Here is a 26,234-nt window from a genome sequence, read left to right as displayed (position 1 = left end):
TATGTTTGACATTAAGGCTGATGGTTACTTGGGTGGCGTAGCACTTATGTGAAAGAGTTACGAGCTGACAATTGATCCCATCGCCATCACCGACCAAGAGATACATGTCAACATCCAGTTAAATACTAACTCTGAACCTTGGATGATGTCTCTTATTTATGCTAGTACTATCTATGCAAATAAAGTTATTCTTTGGAACAACCTGCAAAAAGTGGCAAAAATTTGCAAAACTCTGTGGCTACTATGTGGAGACTTTAATGAAGTCACCTTAGCCAATGAAAAGTATGGAGTTAGCCCTATAAATAATAAAAGAACCTCTGCTTTTAAAGAATGTTTGGACAATATTGGAATGATAGACCTAGGGTTCAGGGGTAGAAAATATACATGGACTAATAAAAGAAAAAATAAGGCCCGCATCATTCTAGAACGCTTAGACTAATAATGGACACTGCCAGGCACATAGGAAAACCAACATTTTTTTCTTTCGATTCGAGACTATGTGGATAAGACACCCTGATTTCCACCTCTTTGTTAGTCAATACTGGCTTAATAAAAATAACTACCCCAAAAACTTAGAGGAATTTACAAAGGCTGCCATCAACTGGAACAGAAATGTTTTTGGTAACATTTTTTTATTAAAAAAAGATTTTATTGAGCCGCTTTGAGGGCCTCCAAAAAATTAGGCCCTACAACAAATCTGACTACCACTACAATTTGGAAGAATCCCTCATCAACCAATTTAATGATGTACTCAAACAGGAAGAGGATTTTTGGAAATTCAAATCTCAAGTCCAATGGTTAAATGAGGCGGATGTGAATACTAAGTTTTTCCACATATCCACTGTTCAGAGAAATAGGAAAAACAGGACCCTTGGACAAGAGGACCAAGTAGGTAATTAGACCCACAGCCCAAATAAAATACACATATTCGTCCTTGACCATTTTAAAACTACTTATGAGACCGGGCTAACCTCATCCACTAAGCCCAATAACCCCATATATCGACCCATGATCTAAATAGACCAGGCTACGAGTGAAAACCTTGCAAGGGAACTAACTCTTACCGAAATCCATAAAGCACCTATGAAGTCCTCAGGACCTGATGGGCTCCATCCCCTTTTCTTCCAAAAATTTTGGGCCGAAACAATGGATTCTGTTACAGAAGTCTGCATCAATGCTTTTAATAATCATACTATTCCCGCAAACATAAGTATCACCCATGTCATTTTAATTCCTAAAATTAAAAATCCTACAGCTGTTCTATAGTACAGACCCATAAGCCTTTGTAATACGATTTACAAGACTATTACTAAGAGCATAGTAAATCGTATTAGACCGATTCTAGATGATATTATAAGCCCTAACCAATGTAACTTTATCCCTGGAAAAAGGGCGGCAGACAATTCCATTATAGTTCAAGAAGCCATCCACTCGGTCCAAAAGAAATCTCATACTAAGCCAAAAATAATGCTAAAAATCGACATGGAAAAAGCTTTTGACCGCTTAGAATGGTCGTTCATCCGGGACTCTTTAATTACTCTTAACTTTCCTCCCACCCTAATCCTGCTAATTATGAATTGCATCTCAATACCACTACTGCTATCATGATTAACGGTAAACCCAACAAATACTTCGAACCATCTAGAGGAATCAGACAAGGGGACCCACTATCCTTTTACCTTTTCATCATCTGTATGCAAGCTCTCTCTAGATGAATTGACCATGAGACTGATATCGGGAATTGGATTCCCATTAAAATAAGTTAATCAGGCCTAGCACTATCCCACCTCCTTTTTGCGGATGAGTTAGTTCTCTTTACAAAAGCAAACACCTCCTCCGCAAACTCTATCATAAATAATTTTAACTTAATCAGCAACCCATTCTGGCCAGAAAATAAACTTCCACAAATCTAAGATTATTTTTTCTCAAAATGTCAAACCCGATACTGCCAATTCAATCTCTGCGAGATTAAATATAAAAACTTCTACTAATTTTGGGAAATACTTGGGTTTCCCTATTACCAACATAAACCCCAAGAGTTTTGACTACCAATCCCTATTACCAACATAAACCCCAAGAGTTCTGACTACCAATCCATCATTGATAGAAGGAACTGATGACTCAAGGGTTGGAAAGTTAAAATGCTAACAATGGCTGGAAGAGTGAAACTAGAAATGCAATTCCGGTTCACGTTAGGCAATTAAACCTCTTGCCAGCCAAAATCATGAAATCCATAGACCGCATACAGTGTAATTTCATTTGGGGCACTACAGACGAAAAAAGGAAAATCCATCTTGTCAATTGGGAAAGGGTTACGTGTAGCAAACAGCAAGGGGTACTTGGAATCCACAATTCTACCAGGAAGAACATATCCCTTCTAACAAGCCTTATCCGGAGGATGCGCCACAAGCCTGAAAAACTTTGGACAAGAATTCTTCTATCGAAATACAAAATGACCATTAGATACCACAACATTGTTAGCAAAAACTCTGACTCCTATATTTGGAAAAGTACCTTAAAAGATAAACCTAACTTCACTAAAGGCACTGCTTGGTCCATTGGTAAAGGAAACCTCATAAACCTATGGGAAGACAGGTGGTTACAATCCACAAATACCTTTCGGGAAATAATTCAAGGCCGGCATGAGTCTAATATGTCACTGTGCGCTTGCATTGTGGACAACAACTGGAATCTGGATAACATTTTCTTTGACCCACCGCTAACCATTAAATCGGAAATCCTAAATTCTTATCTACCTTTCAGTGAAGACTGCACGGACACCATATTCTAGATAGACTCTCCTTAGGGTCATGGTACAACTAGAGAAACCTACAAACTCTACCAATCAACCATTGCTACCACCACTATTCCACTAGATTTCAATCACCAATGGATCTGGAAACTAAACTCCTTGAATAAACTAAAAACCTTCTTCTGGTTGCTAGTACAAGACAAGCTCCCCTCTGCATCCCTCCTATTCAATAGGCAAATCATTTAGGATGACTCATGTAAACATTACCATATTGACCATCTACCATGTCTTCATAACTTGCCGCAAAGCAAACGACATATGGCATACCTTAGACATCTCTCCATCCTTAGAACATGAACTTCATCACTGGCTACATCAATTATGCACCAACAAGGGAATAAGTAGAGTCCCCTCAAACCACAGAATCCCCACATCCATTTTAATTCCCTTCACAATATGGCATATTTGGCTAAATTGTAATAATAATCTTTTCAATAGCACTCACTTGACAACGGATATCCATAAGATCAGTAACCAAGCCCTTGAATTTTACCACTTAGCCTAAAAGGAGTGTACAGGACATACCACGACAACCAGTAATAATATTGCAATCTACTGGGTTAAGCCGCCTATAAATTAGTATAAGTTGAACACGGATGGAGCATATAATAACCATTCAAGTCAAGCAGGAACTGGTGGACTGATTCGAGATTCTTCAGGAGCCTGGGTGGAAGGTTTTGCCACAAGAATTCAAGCTCAATCTGCATTATAAGAAGAGATTCAAGCTCTCCTACATGGGTTGGAATTGGCATACACGAAAAATCTATTCCCACTTGTAGTGGAAGTAGACAACCAGGTATTATCCAATCACTTTGCAAATAGAACACAAATTATAGCTTACACGAGTCGTCTATATGATTGCAGGTTCCTACTGGACGCAATGGGGATTGCAGTGATACAACACACATGGAGGGAGGCGAACAAAGTGGCACATGAATTGTCAAAGTTTGGAAAGGAAGCTGAGGAACATATCATAGGGGAATCTATTTTTTTGGGATCTCCCCCATCTTTCTTAATTCAGCTGCTAAACAATGACTCGTTAGGACTAGCATTGTTTAGATCTATTCCATGTAATTAGCGCACAAAACTCGTTTACTTCCGTCCTTTATTTCCAGTTATAAAATTTCCTTTCATTAGCAAAAAAAAAAAAAAAAAAAAAAAAAAAATCATTTGTCAAGGGTAGAAATAGAGCTTGATTTATTTAGAGTTCCCAAACCTAAACAAAAAGCGTAAAGAGAAGTCCACTTCTAACTCTGAATATATAATTAGAAAAATAACATATAAAGGACATCATCTTTCTACTTATGACCATTCAATTCTTGTGGTATTTTGTTCTCTCTAAAGAGTATTAGAGAGACGATCCAATTTTCTTATCATCTTTATATGCATCGGTCATGTTTTATTTTACTTTTTGGGATTTTTGCACTTTATTAGAACGTTGATTTCTACATATTGGATTGGGAAAATAATTTCTAGAAATGGGAAATTATATGTTAATTGTTATGTTGGATAACATCATTTGTTCTGTTTTGTTTTCCCCTTTGAGTGTGTGACGTAAGAACGTTGATTTTACATCTGTAAATAGTTTTGTAACGAGTGTTAGGACTCTTTAAAACTTATTGCAATTTATATATCTGATGTAAGTCTAGGGCTTTTAATGGAAGTGATATGCTTATCTATATATAATATAAAGCTATGCATAGATAAGATGATGTAACATCTCTCTTTGGCGATCCTATTTATCTTTGTTCTCCTCTTTTTTTTTTTTTTTTTTTTGAATGTTTCTCCATTTTTTTCTCATTTATGTGCTATGTTAAAAAGCTCAAAAATCATTCTTTTAATCCTCTTAATTATGTTTAATATGCTATATTAAAAAAAATGAAAAATTATTGCTCTGTCTCTTAATTACTCCTCTCTCCATTACTTTTATTTATTCCCCATTTCTTTTTCAGTTTAGGAAGCTAAAAAGTCTATTATTAATTTTGTAAATAACTCCACTTCAATTGCTACGTACTAATTACGAGTATATAAATTAAACCTCAACTGAAAATGGTTAGAGATCATAATATTTTATCCCCACAACCATCTTCATCCATGAATGGTGAGAATTGTCTTTATCTTTCTCTTCTACATTTTTTGTCTCATTGTTCGAGCTAATACTCAAAATACCCCTCAACGTTTGACCAAAATCTCAACTACACACCTAACCTTTGCGTTGGTCCTATTACCCCCCTGGACAATTTTTTTCAGCATTAAAATGCCCCTTTTTTGCTGATGTGGCAGTCCAATATGCCAACCCCCAATTATTAATAGGCGCTTGTCCACACGCGCTTGACACGTGTAATTATTTCATTTTTATTATTTTTTTGATTTATAATTCTAATTTTTAATTTCTTTTCTTATTCCCCTCTCGTCCCTTTCCCAAAGATCATTGTTGGCTCTCTTTGTCTCTTCTTCGACCAACCGGACCACCCCCACTGGAGGACGTCGACGACGACCCTCCCAAATCCACCAGCCACGACCCCAAATGGAACCACCACGCTCCTGTGCTCCTTTCCCCTTCTTTTCCTTTACAATTTATTTTCATCTCTGTGGTTACTTCGGCGAAATTTAGCCGGAATCCGGCGTCACAACAACAACTTTGCCTCTTTGTTTCGTCTTTTGCAGGAACTCACCTGAGAAGGGTCAGATCTGGCCATATTTTGTGTCTTCTCTGGGTGTTCTGCGTCCTTTTTTATTTTTTCCGATCACCCCTCCATTTTCCGGTGAGCTTCGTCCCTGATAGTGTTTGGACTTTGGATGAAAGTAATGGAGGTGATGGGCGGAAATTGTGCGCAGAAATTGAAACTAATGAATTAAAAATTAAGCCACATTAACACAATTAGAAGAAACATTTAAAGAGTAATTAATTGGTGTTCACCTGAAAGAGGAAGGATTAGAAGGCCATTCAAGAGCATATTTCTCAAGAGCATATTCCTAAAAATGGAGGGAATTTAAATTTATCTATGTGGTATCTATGTGGCATCTATGTGGCATCCAAATTGGCATTTTAAAACACATCGTATGCTTTTTTTAAAGGCTATAACGCGCCACCGAGCGGTGTAGTCACGCTCCCCGTCCACATCGAAAAAAAGGGGCATTTTAATACTGGAAAAAAATTGCCCAGGGGGGTAATAGGACCAACGCAAAGGTTAGGTGTGTAGTTGGGATGTTGGTCAAACGTTGGGGGGTATTTTGAGTATTATCTCCTCATTGTTCTTTAGAATTGAGTTAATTGAGTTAATGTTTCTTACCAATCTATATATAATATAAAGTGTTCAGACATAGACAAGGTGATGTGGCACAGAGGCAGATCCAGGATTTGAACTCTATGGGTTCAAACTTAAGATTTTTAGCATTGAACCCATTATATTTTTAAAGTTAGGGGTTCATATATATTATTTATTAAAATTTTAGTAGGTTTTTACACATAAAATTATGTTCCGTGTCCAAAGTTAGGGGGTACATACAATGCTACATATGCCTCTGTGTGGCATCTCTCTATGACCAAAGATTCTTATTTATCTTTTTTCTCAATTTTTTGAGGCTTTTATCAATTTTTATCTTATTTATGTGCTATGTTAAAAAAAACTCAAAAGTCACTCATTAAACTCTCTTAATTATGTTAAATGTGTTATGTTAATTAGCTTAGTCATCAGTTATCTACGTTTTTTATCCTGAGCTAATCAGTGCATGGAATGTTTCATTTAGTATCATTACTCTACTTTAATTTTTCGGTTATATACCTCTTTGTTTTCCAACCATTATATAGAAAACAATAAAAACATTTTTAATGGAATGGACATGGTGCATGGGCACATTTAATCCGATAATAAATTTTGGTGATTTTCCAAGTGGTAGGTATTAGCATTCAGTTGTGTGATTTTGTATATTATATTCGGATTGGGCTCCTCTCCATTTCCCTTCTCTCCATTTCCCCCAAGTTCTACCTTAGATTAGAGACACATGGCATGGGTTAGAATTAATGACTGAGATTTAATTAACTAAAACAAGGCCCTAATCATAGTTTATATAATTAATAACTTATCCATAAATATATTAACATATTTTCTCTCTCTCCTATTTTAATATTCCATCTTTTTTTTTTTCAATCATGATAACTCTTTAATGGTGATATTTCCTAATATAGACATAACTCTTTCGTAAATATACAATTACCAATTGAATAATGGGGTCTATATTATGTGAATTAGTAAGCATCATAATTGAAAAAATGGAAAATATCACCAATTGAATAATGGGTCTATTAGGGAAAAAAATTAAGTGGCAAACAATAATCGATAAAACAGAAATGATATTTCACTAGGTAGGAAAAGTAAATAGGAAGAGAGAGAAAAATATTCTAATATATTTATGGATAAGATATTAATTATGTAATCATGGTTAGGGCCTTATTTTAGTCAATTAGATCTTAGCCATTAATTCTAATCCATGCCATATGTCTCTAATCCAAATAGAACTTGGGGGAAATGGAGAGGAGCCCAATCCATTATATTCATTCTGCTACCATATCTTTTTCTAGGCAAACTCTCTCTATAACATACTTCATGAAGACTAAACAGGGAAGGCATACTTCAGCAACAAAAGTCTTTTGTCTTGTGGACTATGGTAAAACTTTTCATCTTTATGAATCATCTCTGTTTACTTTACATCGTACAAACATTTTAGTATACCTTAAGTTTCATTGTATATACCTTTTTAGTATACAGTAAAAGTTCCGTTGTCTCTAATTTCTGTCACAGCTTAGAATCTAGAATTTGTGCTCACTCTTAAAATGGTTGTTTTGCTTCTCTTTTTGTTTTCCGGAGCAATAGACGAGGGTTGGTTTTAGGAGATTACTCCTTAACCGTTGGTTTTGTTATATATGGTGTATTTTTGCAGCTAATTGTTAAGATATCATCCAGTTGAGCTTCATCCATCTCAATCTCGACTATTCCAAATGGGAAAACCGATTTCTTGATTTCAAAGGCAATTGCCAACCGAATATATAAAAAAAGGACCTGCAAAAGCTAGCTGGTACTAATAAATGTGCCAAAAGCAATGTCGAGATGAAAATGGATTCAAGTGGGACTCCATGAGTCTGTTCTTGTATGTTTCAAGAGGGGCATATATATTATCAAACCACTCATTATGAGTATGTCAAATATATCTCTTTGGTTACGCTTGTAGTTATCATTATTTAGGTATTTACAAGTCTTAATTTTACTTAATACGTGTCATATGTGCTCTTTTTGATTTTTTAGTTTTAACTTCTTTTATTCATTATATAATGTTAGATTTTTTTTTTTCTTTGTTTGTTTTTCCTAGGTGATCACGGGAATATAAATTGTCCATGAATAGTAACGTTGAAAAGAAAATTCTCTTACCGTGTAGAATTAGTTGAAAGTATTGCTTTCATTGACATTATTTCTCAAAGCATTTAAATAGCAGAAGGCTTGATTTAAGTTTTTGAAAATAATGTTGATATTATTATACTTTCTTCTAGCCAAAGTTGACTGAAATTTAGTTTAAATAGCTGTTTTTTAATTCGAATAAACTCATTATATTATGTGTTAAATTTATATTTTACTTGGCAATATAAAAAAAATGACGTGGCATCTCCCATAAGATAGAAATCCCATTTATCCTTTTTTTTTTTTTTTTTTACTTTTTATTTCATTTTCTCATTTATCCTATTTGTGAAAAAATTACATCCGTTACACACCTCTTTATTGGGGGGTTATGACTTTTAAAATCCATAACCCCACTTGTTTATGTGTTATAAATTGCATCTTTCCTTTTCTTTTCTTTTCTTTTTTTTTTTTTGGTCGTTCTCAATAAATTGTATTTCCCAGCGTGATAGAAACATGGCCTGGGGGGGGCTTTATTTTTTAACTTCCCTCTGCTAAAGCATGAAATTAGCAAGATGGCATTGTTTGTGGAACGTAGATGTTTAACAAAGTGGTGGACATGACATTCTGCCAAAGTAAACATTTTTCCTTTTTGCCTTGGAGAATTATTTTCTTATTGGCACCAGACTCCAATTATCCATCCTACATTTTCTTTAATATTTCTTTTTTCATATTACATGTGGTGTTGGCTCTTATTGGATTAATCAGAGGTTATATTAATTAGATTTTGTATTTGCAAGCTCCTATCTGAATATTAGAATTTTCGTAATGTTTTTATTGAACTTAATTTTTGATAAATGGTGAGAGGTGGTATTGGAATTGGCTGAAAATGATAAAAATTTATCTTCTTTTTTTTTTTTTTTTAAAGCACAGCTAATAAAAAAATTAATTTTCTTATTTGTATGCAGTTAGTAGTGCAACAGTTTCACATCTAATTTTAGTTTAACCTTTTTATTCTTTAAAAGTTTTATCGGTAGTTTATAATAACTCATTCTACGTAAAAGTACCTAATGATAAAAATTTATCTTCTTTTTTTTTTTTAAAGCACAGCTAATAAAAAAAAATTAATTTTCTTATTTGTATGCAATTAGTAGTGTAACAGTTTCACATCTAATTTTAGTTTAACCTTTTTATTCTTTATAAGTTTTATCGATCGGTAGTGTATAATAACTCATTCTACGTAAAAGTACCTACATAATTATACTTTACATTAAAATATAGGTTTTATATCCCAAGCATATGTATTAACGCATGAATTAACTCCAAATTCATGTTAGTTTATGTATTAAGATGTCTAATATTATACACAATGGAATATATGAAATGAAAACAATCGGTAATGGCGAGTGTAGACAAAAGCAACGGTGTTGAGTGTGTTAGGCTGAATTTTCTTTATCCATTTGATATTAGTTTTGAGAATATTATCAGAACAATTGATAGTATTATGGTGGGAGTACATGACAAAAGTAAAGATTAAATTTTTAAGTTACAAAGATTAATAAATATCATTATTTATTCTGTCTTTGATTTGCTTTATCGTCCGCGCGAAGCGCGGTCAAACTTGTTACTTATTAACTTGGTTATAAATTTCACAAATAGCTACTAACTATACAGACTTAACCTCAACGGAAGGAGGTTAGAGCTCTTAATCTTTTAACTACAAGCATAATTCATTAATGTATGGTGAGAATTCTTTTTACCTTACTATCCTAAATTTTTTGTCTAACTGTTCTTTAGAATTGAGTTAATTTTTTTTTTCCCGTGTGGGTGTTGGTTTGTTAATTGTGAGGTGGTATTGATGAAGCCAGTAATGGAGTAGCAAAATGGATAAAGAAATATTACAGTGGTATGTGTTTTTCATCGATTAACTTTCTGATCATTTCTTTTTTATTAGTTCGGTTCATACGATAAATTTGTGTTATTGCTCACGGAGTTCGGTAAATATTGTTTAGTATAATCTGAAGTGTTATTTTTTTTATCTTTTTGAATAATCGTAAAAGTGAGACGGAAGTTTACATAACATAATTTAGGAAATGGAAGTTTTAAAGCATGCTTAATATCATAAAGGAATGACAATATTAATTTGGAAAGAATTGACCTGAATCGGAAAACAATTTTACATACTTTCTTTTATTATACATGGTTTTGTAATATATTTGGCATTGAAATTTACATGACTTCTTGATAATGAGAACTACAAATTCCTACAAGATTGATATCTATGAAAAGTTTTGAAATAAAATGAAAGAAAATAAAAGGAGATGGTAATGATTTGTGCTGCTGAAATCTTTCTATCATTTCTACACCTTAAAAATTGAGGACAATCTTGTGACCATATGGAATGAGCTACTGTTAACATAGAATTGTGAAAGTAATTCTTAAATGTCACTCCCAATATCTTTTTATATTCATTTAAAATCCTCTTATTTTGTTTCTCCTGCATTTCCAATTTTGTTACAATTTTCCGATTTGATAAGTTCTTTCTCATCTACTTTAATTGAGAATGATTATTAAAAAGAAAAAAAATAAAGGTTTGGTTTACGTCATTAGTTAACAAAGTAATGAAATAAAAAAATATCCTCCCAAGTTATGTCAAAGGAAAAAAGGAAATGTTATTCTCTATCTTATGCGCTAACACGCTTATTGTTTAAGAGAGATTGTTTCTCTTATAAAAAGTATGACATTATTTAACTCTATTAAAAAATAGAATACTTATATACATATATTAGAAGTACAAAGGAAAATCATATTCAAAATTCTATCGCACATATGAACATAAAGAGGCCAATTAGTTTTTTCTAAAATTCGTTATATGTTAAAAAAAAAAAAGTAAATTATTATAATTACACCTATATGGATTATACAAAACTCAATTGTCTTTTCAACATAGAAAACTCTTAGATGATGGATTAGAAAAAAAGTATAACATGAAATGTTAATAATAGAACACCTTAAGATTTAAAGTCTAATCTATATAGATTTGTAGATTAAAAATAACTTTTAAAATATTTTTACTATTTATTAAAAAAAATCATCATAAGTTGAGGTTTACTTGGACGATGCGAAGCGCGGGCAAATTCACTAGTATTTGAATTTACCTAGTGTAACACCTCGTACCTTTAAACTAGGATACATTCATGATTTGGGACTTAGAAGACCAGATGAGAAATGTGGGAAATAAATTCGTCTCAGTTCAGCAAAGCTCCATTTTTACGTCCAGATATACGGACCGTATATTATTATACGGCCAGTACTTACAAACTGTGTTTGGTAGGTGGAAAATTCCAGTTTTTGCCAAAATTTTAAAATGCTTTAATACGGACCTTATAAAGTTATATGGACCGTACTTAGTGATCATATAATAATATACGGACCGTACTTTCAGTCCGTAAAACTCTTGGGAAATTCCAGTTTTTGGAATTTTAATCATTGTTAAATACGGTCAGTTTATACGGACCGTATAATATCCCTACTAAGTTAAGTACAAATACCCCAGTTCAGCCTTTTTATTCTATTTTTCATACTCTCAAGCCCTAGCACAAAGGTTTTCTTCTCCCATCAATCCAAAACAACAAGGTAAGCCATTCTAAGCTCTTCCAAGTCAATTCTAACATATATTCATGTAATCTAATAAGGAAATCATTGTTCATAACCTAGAGTTTTCAAGAAAAGCCATCTCAAGGCTCAAGGTTTAAGCTTTTGGAATTCTATTACAAGTTTTGGAGCACTAATAGGTATGTAGGGCTTCTATCCACCTGTGGGAACATCTTTGTTCTTCCCCACGCCACGTTCTTCCATGAAAGTATGAGATTTTATCAAACTAGGGTTTTAGCCATATTCATGATAACCCTAAGTACATGTACCATGATATACTATGTTTGTATGATTACTTCGTTATTGTGTTCTTAACAGTCCCTTTTGGTTATTGAAAATTTGTCCGTAATCCATGAAAACCCATACTTTGTATTTCCATGGATTCTTACATGCAAAATATGAACTATTATGTTTAATTTGTTGAAAATCCTACATGTCTCCATGTTTTCATACAAGTTATATTATATATCACCTTCGTGTTATAATATAAAGCAAGAATCATGTTTACAAGCAAGTTATATAATTCATGGGCTACTAAGCCAATAATATCCATGTTCATGTATTTGGGAGTTGCACAAATTACCGAGAAGGTTTTATATCTGAAACTACGTATGCCAACGTAGGATAAGGATCGCTTCGCCCAGTAGGACGATTCCTTCATATATTCCCCATTGAGGAATTTGGGTCCATTCATGTCATGTTTATGTCTTGTACCCCGACAAGGTACAAGACGGCTTAACTGATGGGGCATAGATCAGACACCGCGTACTAACGTGGTGGGTACATGTCGGTTATACTAATGCTCTCCCACAGATATTTTTACTCATGTTATTTGTATATGTATTCATGTTCATGCTCATGACCAGGTTTAAGTTTCAATTTCAACTCGTATCATGTTATTTCATGTACCATGCTTATTTCATTCAGTTATTTTACATACCAGTATATTCAATGTGTTGACGTCTCCTTTTTATTGCCCGGGGGCCTACATTTAACGATGCAGGTACGGATTTACAGGACGCCGCATCTGCTCAGTAGGATTTGCTCGTATCATCTTGTTAGTGAGCCCCATCTCATTCAGGGTGTCATCCTTACTTATTTCCATGTCATGCTTAGCAAGTTAAGATATGCTGGGGGCCTTATCCCAGCAAGTATGTTTTCTAGTTCAGATTCGTGATAGAGGTTTCATAGACTAGTCAGTCAGTTATGTCAGATACTCAGAGTTGTGTAGCCATCTTTGGCTCAGTTTACGATATTTCCCCATTCACGTTTTATACAAGTATTTTATTAAATATTATGACTTCTCATGTTTTGTTAAGGCTCATCATGTTTCATGTTATGCCTCATGATGATTCAGCAAGTCATGTGGTTCGCTCGGTCACATGCAGTAAGGCACCGAGTGTCGTGTTACGTCCAGGCCATGGTTCGGAGCGTGACACCTAGTTCGATACCTATAGTATTCGGCACCAAGCAATTAAACAATTAATTCCAGCTCTATGGTGTTAAACAAGATTTGTTGCATTTTGTACCCCTAATGTATGTCTTTTTTGTGACTCACACCCTGTCCAATTCTTTTTTATGATTTGTACCTTGACCTCTTTATTTTTTTGCAAAAGAATGAAAACAAATTTTTTTTAAAATTTCCACAAGGGCAAAAGTGAAAATACAAATAATAAAGAAAGAAATGACACAATTAAGAAAGAGCTAAATAATTTTTTTTTTAAATGATCATCTCCATTATTTTCTTTGACTCAGGAAAAGGGGATTCCAGCAATTTAGCGCTTCGTGTTCCAGGCATGGATCTTGTGTCGAGAGTCTACTGAAAACAACCTCTCTACCTCCCAAGGCAGAGGTAAGGACTGCGTACACTCTACGCTCCCCGACCCCACTATGTGGGATTTCACTAGGTTTGTTGCTGTTGTTGTTGTGTTCCAGGCATGGATCTTGGTCTGGCAAATGCAATCTGAGAACATCTAGTGCTGAAATTCTCGATGGTTGGAAGGCATTTGTGCTGGAAAATAAGTTAAAATTAGGGGATGTGGAGTTCACAGCAGGAAACTAAATCTTGAAAAGCAAAGAAAGCATATTTATATGGTTTCACTACAAAAATCAATTTATATGGTTTCACTTCAAAAATCATAGGCAGTCATTGAATGGCTTAGTCTAAAGTGTCTCTGTATACTAAAAAATCATAGCTTTAATTTGTAGAATTCATTATATAAAAAAAAAATCTTGATCTTTTTAATTTGGCTTGCATTTCTGCAGAAAAATACGGTGAAGGCTTTGGGAGGTGTGGGCAACAATCTAAGTCTTCTCATGTGGAGAGAGTTTTGGCGAAAGCCATGGTTATGGCCAATGGCGGAGCCAGAAGTTTTAGTAAGGGGTTTTAAAATATGAAAAAATAAACACACGAAGAAGCCAAAGAGGGTTCAATGTCAACTATATATACATAAAAAACAATTTTAACTATGTATAAACAGTGTAATTTTTCGTCGAAGGAATTCATCCGTGGCCCTTCCTCCCTCCGCCCCTGGTTATGGCCTATCAAAGATCAAAAAGCTTCTACTGATGAAAATCCGTTCTTATTGTGATATAGAAATTCAGATCAAACAACATATTTGAGGATTAACCCGCACCAATGTTGGAATCCCCTTTTCCTAAGGAAATAATGGAGACGATCTTTTTTTTTTTTTTTATCATTTAGCTCTTTCTTAATTTTGTGACAGTTTTTCTTTATTATTTGTATTTCTAATATTGCCCTTGTGGAACTTTTACAAAAAAAAAAAAAAAATCTTTTGTGAAAAAATTAAAGAGGTAAGAGTGCAAATCATTTAAAGAAATAGGATAGGATGCGAATTACAAAAGAAGACGTATGCTGGGATGCAAAACGCAACGGACTGTTGAACAACTGTGCATAAACATGTTTTACTTGCGAAATAGTGCAATTTGAAAAGTTTCGTACAATCTAAACGCAATTCCATTTCATCTAACATCTAATTGGAGCTAATGTCATGGAGATAATCAAATTTCAATGAAGCTAATAATTTATTTGCAAAACTTTCTAAACATTTGTTTATTTTAGAGTATCTTTTAATAATAGGAATGCTTTTCGAAAAAAATACTTTTCGCTAGTAACAATTTATGTTTAGTTAATCAATTGAAAAAACATTTTTCAGCAATGGGTGTTTGGCCAAGGTTCCAAAAGTACTTCAGAAGAAAAACTACTTTTTTCTTCTAAAAAATAATTTCTACTACGACTCAAAAGCGCTTATTTTTTCCTAAAAACTTAACCAGACACCGCAACTCAATAAAATAAGCATTTTTAATATTAAAAACAAAAGCACTTTTAGCTATTGAGATGCTTGGCCAAACAGGCTATAAATAAGGAAAGACAATTTCGAGATCCCATGAATAAACATCATACATGGACTCATACAATTGAATGACTTAATGTCTATCACATGAACAGTACACAATTTTTGTTTACACAAAATTGAGACAAGAAACAAAGGAAATGCCACCCCCGAATAGGTACTTCTTTACAGTGCTAGTAAGTAACATGTTCACATCATCTGGAATAAATTCTTTTAATCTAAAAATAAACAAGCGAATCAACATTGTGACCACTTCACAACAGCATCTTGTAATGATTTTCACTGTTTATCTTATTGGCCTTCATCCATGGGATCACTTCTGTTACACGATTGAGACCTTAAATCCTTCTCATCCTGCCTTGATTCATTGGATCCTGATGCTCGGGAAACAGAATCTTCCAGGGCCTCAAGAAAAGATGGAACCGTCAACTTATCTGCGGCAATGATATATGAAAATTAACCAATTTTAAAACTGAAACAGCACTGATAATTAAGTAGTTCCAGCATGATTTAGTGCATCAGAAATGAATTAGAAACAAAGTTTTGGTACTAAATCAGCAAGGACCAGTTAAACTGCTAAATAGAGGTATAACCAGCAGAACTAGATAAACAGAGTTAAAATTCACATGAGCTGGAGCTCAAGCTGCCAAGAGGCAAAGGTTTAAAATATAGTACAGCAGTAGTTAAAGAATGGCTTAAAATTTACAATGTAGAAAAATTTGGATGATATCACATTATATATTGATCATCAAAGATTATATAATTAGTTCAAATTGTTGCAGGGAGAGAAATCTTCCATTAAAGAAAAGGTCAGTATCTTTTATGGACCCAAAGAATGGAAGCAAGTCATGTATTTCAGGCCGGTGATTATAAGCATCATCTCACAAGCAAACTTGATTAAGTTTTAAAAGAGATGAAAGAGAGTAGCCAAAGTATCGAGCATATAAACAAGTAAAGTAACCATTGGAAATTAGTGTATCAGTGTGTTTCATTCCTTTCAGCTACCGAGATAAATTATCGCACAATGCTTGCTTACACTGACTTGGATCAATTCCAAACTGAGTCAGATCTATTTGTCCAGTTCGAAGAACCTGCAGTGAGAAGAGAATCAAATTTACAAACATGACCAGAAAGAATACTTAAAAAAGCTAAATAGAAAAATGAGAATTTGATCACTCACATAAGTAAATGAGTCTAGTTGCTGGCGGAACGGAGGACTCTGAAGTAACTCCATTAATTCATATGGTGTCCACTGTCCCTGCAAACAATTTTTAAGTAACATAAAGCACTGTAATCTTTGTAGTTTGGGATAAAAGGAGCCAATTTTTTACCTCAGGCAAGTGTGAAGCTAGTTGTCCTTCCAGTGGTATTTCCTCAATCAGTGGTAATATGAGCTCAGGCCTCAAAATATCTCCCAATCCCAATCCTGGTACAGCAGCAAGATAAGAAGTTAAAGTAAATGGTGTATATGCTATAACTTATGTGTTACATGAATGACGAGATCTGGACTTCATTCAAGTGAAAAAGTATTTATGCACTCATACTTGTTTGGCTTTAAAAATTTAGACGATGTTCTCCCCAGTGTTGTCAAAGGCGCGCTTAAAGCGGGCTTAAGCCCTGAAGCGAGGACCAAAACATGTTGAGCGCTTCGCCTCGCTTTATGTGTGCTTCAGTGTCGTCATCAAGGCTCTATGACATACTTTTCCTTGCCATTGAGCCTCTCTTGAAGAGGTGACACTAGATGATTGATATTTCACTTTATCGTACTGTTTTTACAATTTCTTTGTCCATATATTCGTTATTCATGCTTACTATTATTAGTCTGGACTAAACATACACATATTTGTAATTTTGCACCATTGCGCTTTTTTTAACTAAAGCTCACGCATTATTTGCGCTTTGCGCTTAAAGCCCCAGCTAACCTCAGACCTTTTTTGCGCTTCTCGCTTTTGATAACACTTGTTCTCCCATTGCAACGATAAAGAAAATGAAAAAGAGGGAAAGGAGAACCCTCATAAGAGAAATAAAAGGCAGCAAAGACAGCAGACTAGACATCAAGCTTTTAGTCCCTGCATACCAAAAAAAAAATTGCTAAATATTCTTTTCTCTAATTTTAATCAACATCTCACCAACAGTCTAACTGCGTCAAACACCTTTTAACTACAAAACAGTGAACTATGGTATGCTGACCAAGCATAAAAAAAGCTCCAATAAAATAGAATGAGTCGATCAAATGCCTACCTGCATCAGGATCTACAGCTTCATCTGCACCAACCATAAGAAATAACATTATGTTCATATGAAGATTAAATGATAGATTGTTAAATTTAGCAAAATTGAAGGGAAGTAATCAACTGAACCTGTGGACCCTATGTTACTCAATATTCTTTGAAGATCAGATAACTTTACTGGGCCTGAAGACGTTACATCGCTACTTGCTTCAGTATTCATGCTTGCACTAACCAAATTTCCCGCCCTGAAAGAGGTCAGTCAGACATTTTAATGATTACTTCCAGCCTCTAGCAACTTCATAGAAATGAAGATGGTTGTGTATTACTACTTAAATGGAACGCAAGAAAGGAAAAGAAATTAGTCAACTATGTCTCGGGACTAAGTTCATAATTGGAGCAGCATGGGCTAGTGAGGAATTATATAGCAGACCTGACTTGACTCCGATTGAGGCTTAGTAGTTGTTGTAATCAACTACGACTCAACCTCGAACTAAGTTGCTTGTTTCTTAAGTAAAAGTGAAGTGACGCAAACCCATTTGCATGAGTTCTTAAAAATCTTTGTTAGCATGTAAATCTCCCCCATTTCGTAACAAGATGCAACATCAAAACAGATCCTATACTTCTCAATGATATTAGCATTACCTAGATGAAATATCTTCTTCTACCATATCTTCAGAATTTGGTAATGGAGCTGAAGCTTCAGGCGCATCTTCACCAGGAAACTCTATTCAAACAGGTACAAAAATTACCAAAGTTAAAACAGGTATGTCAAATAAACTTTCACTCTGGGGAATAATAGAAGTTATATAGATGAAACACGCCCATTAACATCATCTAAATTTAGTTAACTAAAACAACATATTCAAGTGCATCCCCCAAATTAGAATTTTATTTCCAGCTCCTCTATGTTTTTTTTGATGATAAATTTCCAGCTCCTCTATGTTGTTACAATAACTAGTCAACTTCTACCCAACTAGCCCCTTAAAGTTCTTAAAGGTAAAAAATCCACGCTCGACACAGAACTGCATATAACCAATAAATCGAAAATGTCAAGAACCAAACATGAAACTTGACTTGATGAATAATATTTTATGAATTGACATCAATCTAACAATTTAAAATAACATGAAACACATAAACAAGGCTGAAGAAGAGCATGTAACATTGCAAGTCCATGATGCAGAAGCCTTGCAAACTATATCAGAAGGAAAAAAACAAGGGATGGCTAGTGTACAGCTGACACATTTAGGTCTGCAGGATCGACAATAGGCAGAGGGGAAAGAAGGAAACTTAAGGCGGAGGGTAAAAACATATATTGGCCTTGAGAACTTGAAAACCCCTAATATTTGTTGAGTAATCCTATACTTGGCTGGTAGGAGAAGTTATTATTCTTTTAACAAATCAACTTTAAGTTCTTAAATTTCAGAAAGGAAATAAAGCAAATTCAAAGTGAAGACAAAAGGAAAACAAAATAATAAGAATTAAACCCTACAAACACAGGCACTAAATAAATCTTGATTACCTAGTGGTTGATTCAAGTAGAAGTTGACTGAGCTACATATCTGTGCATCATTGTCAGCTGCTGGCTCCTGCAAGAAATGAAAGGAAAAATAATCACAAACTCAAAGCTTGTCCACATAACTCAAAAGCATAAAGTAATATCTACGGCAACAGATAAGACCTGCATCCAAAAGAAAAGCCTTCTATCATCGGTACAGAACTTCAGAATGTAAACCCTTCCAGATGATTGATTGACCTGAAGAGTATCAAAAAAAAAAAAAAAAGAATTAGCATCAGGTATTAATTGAAGTGAGCACCGCTAAATGACAATTTTAAGGATTTTTTTTAATGGGAGGAAAGTTGGAATCTCTTGTAAGTGAATAATGAATATTTAGATTGACAATCATGTTTAGAGTCAATCAATGGTCACTACTCACTATTGATTATGTATGTTGTAAACTTCATCTTAATCATCACAGCATTATTTTTTTGCAATTGAATTGTTTTTCAGCAATCTAAGTAACAAGAACGGGTAATAGGAATACCTTCTCAAAAACTGCCTCCTCTGGGAAAACAATCTGATCCTATGATCAACTTTTGTCAAGAAACAACTTTCAAATTTTCGGTTTAATCACTTCGGATGGTACCATATCCAGAGCAATGATCAATAAAATAAAAGTGAAGCAATATCAAAGCCAAGTTTCACTAAGATTTGGCTGGAACAAGGATACATCTTCGACAATGTTGAGATTACGGTCAAGCCACTGAAAATGGAGTAGTCCCTCTTCACCCTAAGATATCAAAAAAGACATCTTAATTTCACAATAGATATTTAGACATTTGTCAAGCAACAGTTTTGTAAAATCACCACCATGTAAACTAAACGAGGTCAAACTTAGGTGAGCAAGAAAAATGATAAACCAAATCAACTATGATATCCTTTCTCATACCCTGCCTATACGAACAAGTCCTTTCCGTGAATCAGGGATAACCTTTTTTCCCTCCATAAGCATTTTACCAGCACGAAATTCCATCAAAGTGTCCTGAGCAAAATAATACAAATATGTTCATTTATATCACCATTAAGAAACAATCAAATGTCAAATGAACAGAAACATATTTACCATTTCATAAGATAGGATACATGTATGCTGCTTTTATTTTTGCTAATTTTGATTTCTTTATAAACGGGGAAAATGATTGAATAATTTTATAGGAACAACAACAACAACATAGGGAAAAGAAAAAAAACAGCAAAATAACAACTGACAATTTTCTTGTGGAGAAAACAGAAAGTGCATATACAAGAGAGTAAGAGAGTTATGCTATAAAGAAAGAAGAACAAAAAGCTCCCTTTCTCTAGTACAGTAGAGATGGGATATCTTTAGACTGTTCTACAGGTTTTTGCTAAGTTTGCTTCATGTTTTGTTTGAAGCAGCTTTTTGATCATCTGTAACCTTGCATCTTCTTGATGCTTTACTAATGACATTTTATTACTTTACCCAAAAAAAAAAAAAAGAAGAACAAAAAGCAGAGCTCTCGACTGTCATCAAATCTATGCATACAAATTGGGATGTCCTATGTACTCCAAGATGAGCAAAAGGTACTTGCATATTTTCCATCAGAGTAGTGGCATCCTTCACTCCTTCAAATACCTTCCTATTCATATCCATCCTCATGTGGATGGATCATCTGATGCTTTGTCACTCTTCCTCTCTTCCGCCAGTCCAACTGGTTGTAAGCTCCTTGGCACATCGAGGAATAACCAAGCTAACCAATTCTATATACTAATGCCAAATCACAATGTATCAGAAGGATCCAGTATTTCAACACAAAAGCACCACTTTATGAAGGATCTTCCTCTTTCTTACATTTTTCTACTGTTAAGTTGGGAATCCAAGCAACAATCTATACAAAAAAAAAAATGCTAAGTTAGCGCAAAGTAGCCAGACAGACTCTATGAGGAAGTCCACCCCTTCCTATTCAAAGACAGATTAAACAAGGATTTTACCAACAACCTGCCCCATGCACGCCAGGCCCCTTCAGGTTTTCCAGATGTACGCTCATACATCATAACGTTGTACCAATCTTATAACCATCATTGTTTAACCGGTATTCTTATGACAACCTATGTTGCTCGGACCCAGCACTTTTGCCGTCGTACCAGCGGGTTAGGGTGCAGGATTCGTTTCAGATCCGGTCAATAGAGATTGGATACTTTGACCAAATCAGTCGGATCTGAGAAGACTAAATCAGCCAGAAAAAGTAGCATGGGTAGAGTCTGAAAGTGTGGGCGACCTCCACAGAAGAAGAAACGAGGTTGAAAACTGCCGGAAAAGTTCACCTGCCGGCGCGTGACACTGACACGCTCGCCGACACTGACAGACAGTTGGCGCGTGACGGCGAGTGTAAGGTCGTCTGCGGCTGGGATTTTCAGAGATCAGGTCGTTGGGAGTCTATCTATCTCGTGGTGCGTTAGGGTTTATGAAAGGGACGGGTATGAAGGGTATGTTATCGAAGTTGGCGGGTTACGGTTTATGAAAGGGTATGTTTAGGCGGAGTGGCTGGGCCAAGACCATTATAAACTCCTCAAGAAACTTTTATATAACCTATGATAGATAGGTATGTATTTTCCCTAACCCTAATTCACATGATTAGGAAACAAACTAATTCTCTATAACAGTTTGAAAAAAATATTACTTTAAGGAACCAAATAGAGATTTTATTAAAAGATAAAATCAAGAATAGAAAGAATTGAGAACACCTAATTTACATTTTTATACATACATTTTTAGAATTTTCAATTATTTTTTGTCGAATCCCCGCACCCAGATCCTTACCCACGAATCTTAAAATTTAGATCATGCCGAATCCGACCTCTAGATCCGTACCCGTATCCGACACCCGCACCCAGTCTGAGCAACATAGATGACAACCAGGGATGGCATTATTGTGCTTTTCAACCATTTAACATCCTCTGGACCAACCATATATGTTCCATTCTATTTCTTGCATGTTAAGTAAAGGAGGGAAAATGTCTGCTGTTCCCGCCACCTCACCACAGTTTTAAGCGTTTGCAGAATAGGTAGACACAGCAAATGCCAAATGCCAAATCTTTCTCTCAATTATGATGTGTGCTACTAACTAAAAGTTGTCACCCACACAAAAGTGTCCTTGTTTTTCAGTAAGCAGAAACAGCTTTAAAGAGGGGTTTTCTTTAAACTGCGCATAGAATTTTATGATAGCCCCACTTCCTCCTCCTCCTCATGCAATACAGCTTTCCATCAAGTCTATGGAGTTTCTCCTCCTATTTGCTATGCCTACAACAACAACATACCAAGTGAAATCCCACAAATTGGGGTCTGGGGGAAGGGTAGAGGGTACGCAAACCTTACCCCTACCTTGGGAGGTAGAGAGGCTGTTTCTGGTAGACCCTCGTCCTATTTGCTATGCCTACCCTGTAAAAAAGATCATTTTTGAGTCCCCCTCTTCCAACCGTAACGCCCCCAATTTGTCTCCAACTACTCTCTTGAGCTATTCTAGTTAGTTTCTTTTAGTATGGTTCAAAATGATTGAATCTTTCTCAATCATCCTGGTCGGAACTTGTATGCATCATTTGTACGGACTACGAAGCATAAAGGTTTGGAACTCCTTTCTTATCTAAATCTTAAGGACAGACCCTACCATATCCTCAAACCCACTGCCAAGAAACGGTTGTCATTCTCTAACTCCCAAATTGAGTTGATCCTACCTATAGTATGAATTGCAGACAAGTAACTTCTCAAGGAATCCTTCATCGGTGGTTGTGAATGACCGATTTTTTTCAATATTTTCGACCTTGTCCATGTGGGAGAATGTTTTACCAATCATATCCTTGAGTTCACTATTGAAGTTATTTGTTTGCAGATCTACCTAGGGTCTTATAAAATAATAATACTACATATCACGGTCATAAGATATAATTACCAATTATGAATCAATCAACTAAGCATCAATGCTAAAACTAATAGGGATCTGATATATACTCTATTTGAGTCCATATCATTTTATTTTATCTTGAGACTTGTAACAGTTAATCTATATATCCACAGGTGTACTACATCAAAATACGTAGTCCCCCTCCAAAAGGTTACATTTACAGCATTGATCTCTACTGTTTTCTATTCTTACAAGAGATCCAACACATCAAAAATATCTTCTGTCTGGCCTAAAATTTCCTGTTTACACCAAAAATAAAAAAAAGAGCTAGACAATTCATCTAAACTTCTGTAAATTATTCTGCTTGTTCTCAAAACATCTCTGATTCCTCTCTTTCCAAACAGTCCACCAGATACATGATGGAACAATCTTCCATCTCTCCTCCTTTCTTATTACATTCCCAACCCTATTCCAGCACTTTAACATTACTTCTATACTCCCGGGCTTCACCCATCTGATCTTCCTCAGGTTGATAAACATCTACCACAGCTGGTCTGTCCACTTGCAGTGAAAAAAATGATCACTGATTGTTCAATCTAAGTCTTGCTTTCCTTTTCAGTTTGTTTAAAAAAGAATGTCTTTTTCTATATTTGATAACTCTCTAATTCCAATATCTTACATGGCTTGTTTTAAGATTAAAAGATTCAAAGGTCGTTTTGGTACATTATACATCTTTAGTTTTTAGACCAAAAGATTAAAAATCTCCTTTATTTACTTAAACTTTGTGTCTAGTCAAACTTAGACACTTAAATTGAAGCGAACGGAGTAATTACCGATGCTTTCTTGAAACTTTTTCATGAATAAAAATGTGCTATTAGTTTACTTGTGCGTTTCATCCTGTGATAGTGCAATTATGATTCGAGAAACTAATAACATAAAACGGTAACCTCTATAGAAGCATTTATTCACATTTCTACCACCCTCACGATCCACGTGTCTTCCTTTTTCTATTCATAGTTTGCATTAACCAAGTCTCTACCTCCAACAAGTTTTCTTCATGATGGTGGTGTTCAAGTGAGCTTGTGCGAACTCCGACCATTCTATTAGGTACTTCCCACCAACACAGATACCGAGTAATTTGGTCCACTAAGGTTTAGCCAAATAAGAAGAGATCAACTAATACTTTTTGTCTCTGTTGGATTTGAACCTTGATTTCCTAGGATTTTCACCCACTTTACTGACCACTCGACCACACCTATGGGTGCTACTTTTTGCAGGGACTTTTTTTGTTTTATCCATCTTCTTAACCTAAGACCTTTGCAAAGGCTATATCTCAGCCTCATTGGAGAACTACCTAATAGCATACGCAGCGACTTGCACCTACACTGTAAACAATAAGCCCACTGCACCTTAACTTGTGAAATGGAATACTCTGAATAACAATAAGACCATTGCGCCTTAACCATAGATATAGGGTGTGTTCGTTATGGAGGATTCAATTTCCTCATGTTCGGTTAGCCAAAATTTTTGAAAAACATTTCTTTAGGAAAACAAGTTCCTTAAAATGAGAAAAATAACTTCCCTAATGGAATAGGGAAAACAAGTCTCACAAGTGGCATTCCACATTGTCCTTACCCCTTCACCCCACCACCCATCACCCCCACCCTATCCCCTCACCCCACCACCGACCCCCGCCGACCTCACCCCCGCCCCACCTGCCCACCTCATCCACCCCCACCCAAACCCCATCACCCATCACCCCCACCCCACCACCGATCCCCGCACACCTCAGCCAAACCCCACCAACCCTCACCCTCACTCCAACCCCACCACCCATCACCCCCACCCCACCCCCCACCACTCATAGTATTTGTCTAGATTATATACAAATATTTTTACGATATTATTTTATGCTTACACACCGAACACAAGAAAATAAGTAAGAAATCCACTTATTTCGTGAAAAACATTTTCCTTCATATCAAACACACCCATAGACCTCTTAGTTTCTGTCTTGTCCTAATGGCACTACTTACATCTTCTCCACCTAATTGAGTCATTTGCGCACAATAATCTAGTTAAGCTACAATTGATTTTCCTAACATCCCCGTTAAGAGGGGGAAAAAAAGAAAAATTATCAAATGAGCAGATATAAGAGTGTCCTTAAATAAAGACTCCTACATGAAAAAAGTCTATAACTCTCAAAATAGACCTTGATAATCACATAATCTTCTAGCAGGTATTACAGTGCTTCGTCAAGACTGTGTCACTAAGAGGTGTGTATGACGGAAAATGTATTCCTATGTTCCCTTGTTTGGTTGCACTAAATATCTTGGAAAATGTTTTCCATAAAAATTTGAGGGAAACATTTTCCGGATTAATAAAAACACACCAACCCATCCCCCACCCCTAAATAAAAGGCCCAAAACCTACCACCTCTGCTGCAACTACCCCCACCTGCCCCAGCACCAGAAGTTGTACTCCGAATTCAAAAACCTTGTTTTGCTTTGAATATCTGCAAATGACATTTTCCAAGTTGCATACCAAACACAAGAAACATATTTAGAAAAGGTGTTGCAGGACAAGTAGAAACATGTACCTGAATTTGGGGAAAAGCGTCCGTCGACGAAGAACCCATGATGCTCCTATCTATATAAGCAAAAAAACAACTGAAAACAAAATTGGTAATTTCAGTATTCACTTACATATTCAGACCAAACACATAAAATCAATAGATACAAAAGGAGTAATCAGATTTTCAAGCTACTAGGTTACCTAGTTAAATAGCTTTGATTAAACCCAGGAATAACCCAATTTGTATGTTTGACATTTAATACTGAATAATTTGGAAAAAAATGTCAAACAAAGTTCACAGGTTTACCTCTCTATTACTGTGTGGAGATGAGAGAAACGAATTGGATTCACTCTTTCGCCGTCACCTACTTGGGCTGCCAATTTTATACTTTCCGGGATTTAGGCCTATTTTAGTTGTTTTTGTAGGGATTGTTTGTTTGATGGACACAACCTATTATCGATGAATTCAACCTATTTTCGATGAATTTGCACTAGGTAGCCACTTTTGTGAGTTGTTTTAAAATTTAGTCACGATTTAAACTGTTTTGGCTTTGTTCGTTTTGATATACGATAAGGCATTATTACCCCTCAACTTTGGTCGCAATTGATACTACATACCCTATCTTTTTAGAATCCTATTACCCTTTTAACTTTTTTAAAACGGAATAGTTACCACCCTGAAACTGAATATCTACTCTCTTATAGGAGAGTGACATACTCTCCTTGCCACATATATATTTATTTGTTTTCAATTTTTTTTAATTCCTTTCGCTTAAGTGGC

At 35.2% G+C, this 26,234-nt stretch overlaps 1 protein-coding gene across 3 annotated transcripts; it reads right to left on the bottom strand.

Moving 5' to 3' along the window:
- Window positions 1-15,257: 15,257 nt before the first annotated feature.
- On the bottom strand, window positions 15,258-25,844 carry LOC132041970 (26S proteasome regulatory subunit RPN13). Of its 3 annotated transcripts, none has more exons than XM_059432636.1 (14): window positions 25,761-25,844; window positions 25,479-25,548; window positions 19,912-20,004; window positions 19,693-19,752; window positions 19,507-19,545; window positions 19,143-19,217; window positions 18,984-19,050; window positions 18,104-18,185; window positions 17,591-17,706; window positions 17,472-17,495; window positions 16,562-16,656; window positions 16,411-16,488; window positions 16,267-16,321; window positions 15,258-15,664 (listed from the first exon to the last, which is right to left on the bottom strand). In XM_059432636.1, exons 2-14 carry the CDS (start codon window positions 25,515-25,517, stop codon window positions 15,522-15,524), a joined length of 966 nt encoding a protein of 321 aa, XP_059288619.1. In that variant the 5' UTR covers window positions 25,518-25,548; window positions 25,761-25,844; the 3' UTR covers window positions 15,258-15,521. The 3 variants fall into 3 exon arrangements, with proteins under 3 accessions (XP_059288619.1, XP_059288621.1, XP_059288620.1); XM_059432638.1 differs by having other exon boundaries at window positions 25,479-25,528; window positions 25,761-25,840; XM_059432637.1 differs by lacking the exon at window positions 25,761-25,844 and adding an exon at window positions 25,655-25,704.
- Between the last annotated feature and the right edge of the window lie 390 nt (window positions 25,845-26,234).

The sequence above is a fragment of the Lycium ferocissimum genome, unplaced genomic scaffold, assembly GCF_029784015.1.
Source record: "Lycium ferocissimum isolate CSIRO_LF1 unplaced genomic scaffold, AGI_CSIRO_Lferr_CH_V1 ctg1264, whole genome shotgun sequence".
Taxonomy (NCBI): Eukaryota; Viridiplantae; Streptophyta; class Magnoliopsida; order Solanales; family Solanaceae; genus Lycium; species Lycium ferocissimum.
Note: the sequence above shows the minus strand (reverse complement) of the source record. Positions and strands in the feature narration are given on the sequence as shown.